The sequence below is a fragment of the Rhincodon typus genome, chromosome 31, assembly GCF_021869965.1.
Source record: "Rhincodon typus isolate 14 chromosome 31, sRhiTyp1.1, whole genome shotgun sequence".
Classification (NCBI taxonomy): domain Eukaryota; kingdom Metazoa; phylum Chordata; class Chondrichthyes; order Orectolobiformes; family Rhincodontidae; genus Rhincodon; species Rhincodon typus.
The window spans coordinates 9,049,574-9,055,818 of NC_063362.1; the positions used below are offsets into that span (position 1 = coordinate 9,049,574).

At 42.9% G+C, this 6,245-nt stretch overlaps 1 protein-coding gene across 2 annotated transcripts in view; it reads left to right on the top strand.

Annotated features, from left to right (window-relative positions):
* agrn (agrin) overlaps positions 1 to 6,245 on the top strand; it is a 503,633-nt gene that overhangs the window by 355,920 nt on the left and 141,468 nt on the right. For both annotated transcript variants that reach the window (XM_048614989.1, XM_048614990.1), the window contains one exon: positions 1,881 to 2,087. In XM_048614989.1, the coding sequence (XP_048470946.1) occupies positions 1,881 to 2,087 (207 nt within the window). The remainder of the gene's footprint in view (positions 1 to 1,880; positions 2,088 to 6,245) is intronic.

Genomic DNA, 6,245 nt, shown 5'->3' on the forward strand with positions numbered 1-6,245 from the left:
CCCCCCCCCCCCCCCCCCCCCCAACCTTACATTATGCACTGCTCACGTGAGTCTCCCCCTTAGCTCAGATCACCCTAACCGGGTGATCTCTAGACTTCCCTTGCCACCTCCCTGTGAAATGCAGCTTTGGAAACCCATGCCCTGCCATTGTGTTGTAGCCTGAACTCCTCTTGCTGCATGAGGTGGATATTTGCAGTTATACCTCCATTTCATTCTTGCTCCTGAGCTAGAAAATAATGCAATCAAGCCATTACTCCAGTGACTTACCCACATACCTAAGCTGACATTTCAGCGATGTAGCGAGGGAGTGCTGCACTGTGTGAAGTCCAGCCCATAAGATACGCCATTTGCCCCTTCAGGTGAATGGAAGAGATTCAACAGTGCAGCCTGACCAATATTTATGCCTCAACCAATATCACTGAAAACAAATTGTCTGGTCTTTAATCTCTTAAGTTTGTGGGGTCTTACTGAGTGAAAATTAGCTACTCTCAACATTGGAACAGTCAAAGCACTTTAAAATATTAGCCATGATGCACTTTGGAACATTCTGAGGTAAAGAAATACCACTATTGATATCTGACACATAGCAACTCCATATTAATCCCTCTTTACCAACCTAACAGGGCTATCTCTAGCCTTCCCTTGCCACCTCCCTGTGAAATGCAGCTTTGGAAACCCATCCCCTGCTATTCTGTTGTAGCCTGAACTCCTCTTGCTGCACGAGGTGCATATTTGTAGTCATACCTCCGTTTCTGAGACTTCAATGTGAATACAGGATCAAGGAATATCAGGGCATAGATGGAAGTCAAAATAAAAACAAAATGAAAGAACTGCGGATGCTGGAAATCAGAAACAAAAACAGAAATAGCTGGAAAATCTCAGCAGGTTTGGCAGCACCTGTGGAGAGAAATCAGTGTTAACGTTACAGGTCCGGTGACCCTTCTTCAAAATGATCCCTGTCTGTAGTTACTCATCTAATCCAATCTCCTACCCATTTTCCATATCTTTTCAATTTTTTCCTTTTATTAAGAATGCCGTTTCTGTATCTGTTTGCATATTCCACATTCCAAAAAATCTCACGTATAATTTTGTTCTCTGGATTTTCCTTTCAATCAGTGGTGAACTTAATTACAGACCACCTGACCGGTGGAATTTATATTTCCTACTTCAGTTCATAAAATTTTGAGAATTTTATACGTTATCATATGTACCTGTGCTGTGTATCCCATGTAATCCTCTAGAAATCCCCTCTTAACCTTTGCTTTGATGAAATGAAGCCAGTTTCCTTGTCTCTCTCTGAGACTAAAGCCTCTCATTCCCAATATCTTAGTGACTGTTTCCTGTGCAAATTGGAATCTTTGCACACTGATGTCCACTCAAAACAGGACACAACATCCTAAAAGGTGGCATGTATAGATTTACCATTGTTCCTTCAGCTAGTTGACTAGTTATCACAGAATTCCTACAGTGTGGAAACAGGCCCTTTGGCCCAACAAATCCACACTGACCCTTAGAGCATCCCACCCAGACCCATCCCCCTATAACCCACCTAATCTACATACCCCTGAGCACTACAGGCAATTTAGCATGGCCAATCCACCTAGCCTGCACATCTTTGGACTGCGGGAGGAAACCAGAGCACCTGGAGGAAACCCACGCAGACACGGGGAGAATGTGCAAACTCTGCACAGACAGTCACCTGAGGGTGGAATCAAACCTGGGTCCCTGGTGCTGTGAGGCAGCAGTGCTAACCAATGAGCCACCGTGCCACCCCAATTATTAAAGGACATTTACCAAGCTGAGATGTTGAGGTGTCTCAAGTGTTTGTCCACTGCAGCGTGTTTTACTGAAGGATTAAAATCTCACTGTTTCGATTACAGACAAGTGCCAAGAAGAGTGTCAGTTCAATGCAGTGTGCCTCAACCGAAGGGGCATTACGCGTTGCTCCTGTGACCGCATCATTTGTGACGGAGCTTACAGACCTGTCTGTGGAGAGGACAATCAAAGCTACAGCAATGACTGTGAGCGTAAGCAAGCCGAGTGTCGGCAGAAAACCAGCATTCCAGTCAAATATAAGGGTCCTTGCGGTAAGTGCTCGCCTTGCCGAGCAATCTAAATACTTTGCCTGTTGCCAAGACTTCTGTAAAAAGTATTGCATATTGCATCACTGTGACTTTAAAAAGAATTCCATCTTGTGTGTTCTAAATGTTGCCTTCAGAACTTGACAGAAGTGAAGTAGGATTAATGTTCCGATATAGTTCCTGTTCAACGCTATCTCATTTCTCCTTTGAACCCATTTGCCATCATGTCACTTTGTTCTACGTGCCCATTACATTTGGTAGTGCCAGACCACTGTCCCATCACCATGTTTCCCTCGTTGCATTTTCAAGTGTTTTTGTTTCAAATGTGTTTTCTCGTATGCAGTGTCTCACCGATGATCACCTCTTTTTGTCTTGTCTCGGAAACTGTCCAATCAGAGTCGGAGCGGCGCGTCCTGCGAGTTCGACCTCTGACCTTATCTGTGAGGGCTCTTCGGACCTTGAATATGACCCTGCTGGACTAGGGTCAGGAGAAGTTGTCAACTGAGGGGAAAGGTCAGGTCTTTCCTGACCCAGAAGGATTTGCTCTTAAGAATGCAACTTTCTCAACATATTAAAATAAAATACATGGATAAAATGGAGCTGATAGTTTTACATGCTGCCATCCCTTTCCCTCCCATTAGTTTTACACGTAGAAAAGTTTTTAAAGGGAGCTCAAAGTCTTTCATGAATTTTATTGTTTGAGATTGCGAATTTGTTTGGGGATCTTTCTAACGATGCATCCCCAAGCACTCAATATCTTTTATCTTCTGCTTACAAGGAGCTAGAAAGCTTTTGGTAAGGTTGGAGGCTTCTTCTTGTTCAGAATGCATTGCTTGTCCCTTTACCGGCACTATTGTTTCAAAAAAAAAGCTCCTGGTTTCCAAGTATTTCCCTCTGAAAATTGGCATGTCGCATGAAGTGGGAGAGGCTGCAGCGGCTTGGGTGTGATGTGGAGGATGTGAGTGGAGAGATGTGCCTGTCACACTTGGATCTGTTGCTTTGATTGAGAAGGAAAGAAGCTAAGCTCGTAACAGCTGCGTGTGGTTTTCTGTGCAGTGCCATGTTTGCCACATGATTGGACAAATGCATCATCAGATTCTAATCTCCATCAGATACAAAACAAAATGCTAACTCGTTTCATTTGTCTTAAACATTCATCTTTGTCACCTGGATTGACAATGTCAGCAGGTGCCATGAGAACACAACCATCTCGACACTCCCCTTTAAATCACACACCATCCTTAACATAGACAGTGGACATGGCTCCTTCACTGTCACTGGGTCAAAATCCTAGAATCCCAATATAACAGCATTATGACACCAACTGCAGTAGTTCAAGAAAGTGACTCACATACCACCTTCTCAAGGGCAATTAGGGACAGACAATAACTGTTGGCCCAGCCAGCAACACTTCCATCCCAAGGACAGATTTTAAAAAATATCAAGGACAATACCCACTTTTACGCCAACCGTATTAAAAGAGTAGAAATGATTGCGTACGTTCAGACATGTCACAATTGATTTGTGAAAGACCTCATAAAAGCGGTTCACTTGCCTGTGCTGGAGACAAATAGATCAAAGAGGTTGGGTTCATGAATTTGTCCAAATATTAAATGTTTTAATGAATTTATTGTTATTTGGAAACTGTTACTTGTGCTAGTCATGTTGTGCACAAAATTTGTGCCACAGCATTTTGACAGATGGTGATGAAGTCCCACTGTCATGAACTGAGGACTTGATTGGCATCAAAATGGGCAAACAAATACTTATGCTTCCCTGTAGACAGAGCCTCTTCCTAATTGGAGAGCTCAAGTTCTAAGCTTGTCCTTGGCTGAGCTTGCACGCCGATCCAGGGGATTAGTTGGACCACTCTGGTGAGTAAGGGAAAGGAGCGATGCCAATTCCAACTCGAAGGCAGATTGTTCCCCATCAGTTTGTCATGAAATTCCACTGATGCCAAATGTGACAAATGCTTTTCTTTCCTTTTTACAAACAAGAACTGTTGGGACAGGATTTTAAAAGCAAATAGGTTTATGGTTTCCATTTTATTTCAATATCGTTTAAAATCCTAGCGTTTTGGCTCCCCCCACAATCAGCAATTCAGATTAAGACACTTTGCTTTGTGGTATTGAGCCACATAAGGTGTCAGTCTCGACCTCCTGTCTGAATGGAGTTAGCAGATCCCAGCTAGTAAGAGCAACGACAGTGTTGTGTTTGTGTCTAGTACGAATGGCAAGGGAAGAGGAAATAGGAGCAAGAGTTCTTGCTGCTGGTTGCTATCCAGAAACACCACATTATTGTTTGTACATTTGCAAAAATTTGGGCTGAGTTGCTTTTTTTGTCTCCAAGTAGTTGGATGCCATTAAACTCTCAAATGAAAAATAACATTTGGATGAGATCACAGAGCCTGCTATGGGACTGTCCCCCTGCAATAAATCATAACTTTTGGGGTGGGGGAGAATTGGTGGAGAGTCAGACCTCCCTAGATAAAAAGGGGAAGGATATATTTTGAATTTGAAATGGCAAGGCAATGAAGAAGACACTATCAATCTGAGTTTTCTGACACACAATTGAAAAAGTAAGAATGATGTACATGTCAAGAATTAATTCCTTCATTTTTATCCAGTAGCCTTTTAAAACTTTTTTTTTCTTTTAAGATCTAATCTTCCACTGAGATAGATGACCACATGGATATACAGACTTACAGTTAGGGTCTCTCTTTCTATCCACCTGTTTAATCAGACTTTATCATAATTGTATTCAGTTTAAACAGGTCTGCAATATTTTCCACTGAATTTCTTCCTCTCTCTATAAGTTTGGTGTAAAAATGGGAAACACATTTTCCTGAGAATTTCAGCCAGTGTCTAATGGCTGATCGGGAACTCCCTGTGAAATGCCACCAGAATGTTGACAGTATAGTTTTTATTTTATGTTTTCACAGAGTATGGGTTTTGCTGGTTGGGCCAGCATTTATTTTCCGTCACTGATGCTCTTGAGGGGATGGTGGTGAATCGCTGTAATCAATGCAAAAGTTGAATGAGCATAGGTTTGAAAAACACATTGATACCAGAAGAGGACTAAGGGGCGCTGTAACATTGATGGGTGCAGTTTTCAGTCCATTTGCTCAACCTGTATCCCATCAACTTCCTTGAATAGCCGGACATAGGCGCTCATTACAACCAGTCACCCCTCCCCCTACCCTTCCTCAATGGCCTCCCAATACTTTGTCAAAACAAAACCATTGTTCTTTGCAAACAGCACACATGGTATATCTCCCTCTGCACAGATATCCTATGACTGAAAACATTCAAATCAAGTTACATTCGTATCACACCTTTAACACCGTAAAACTGACCCTGAGCCAGACAGAAAGCCATGACCAAAGGTTTGGTCGAACAGGTAGATTTTATGGGAAAACATGAAGAAATAAAGAAGCAGAGAGATTTGTGGAGGGAGTTCCGGACCTTGGAGAGCCCAGGCAGCTGAAGGAATACCCACTGATGGTGAGGTGATGAAAATCAGGACTATGCAAGAGGACAGAATCTAAGGAGAGCAGAGAAACTTGATTAGTCACGGGGCTGGAGGTGTTTACAGAAATGGAGAGGGGCAAGGCAATAAGAAATGTGCATGCTTCATTGTGAATTTCAAAGTAAAGGTGGTGGAGGCTGGTACAATTACAACATTTAAAAGGCATTTGGGTGAGTACATGAATAGGAAGGGTTTAGAAGGATAAGGGCCAAATGCTGGCAAATGGGATTAGATTAATTTAGGATATCTGGTTAGCATGGACAAGTTGGACTGAAGGGTTTGTTTCCATGCTGTATAGCTGTATGACTTTATGTCTTATGATTTTATAGAACACATGTGGGTTGAATGGAGCTGGATGTAAGTTAGGACACAGGCTGCAGCACTTTGCTCAAACTTAGAGAAGACAGCGACCCTGGGGTTACAGAGCCTTGAGGTGACAGAGGGTGTGGTCAAAACACTTGAAGCTGCAGCTAACGTCAGATAAACAGCATATTGTCAGAACAGGGGGAGTCCTGCTCAACATCAAATAATGTGCAGGGCTGGATGAACACAGCAGGCCAAGCAGCATCATAGGAGCAGAAAGGCTGACGTTTCGGGCCTAGACCCTTCATCAGAAAAGGGTCTTTTCTGATGAAG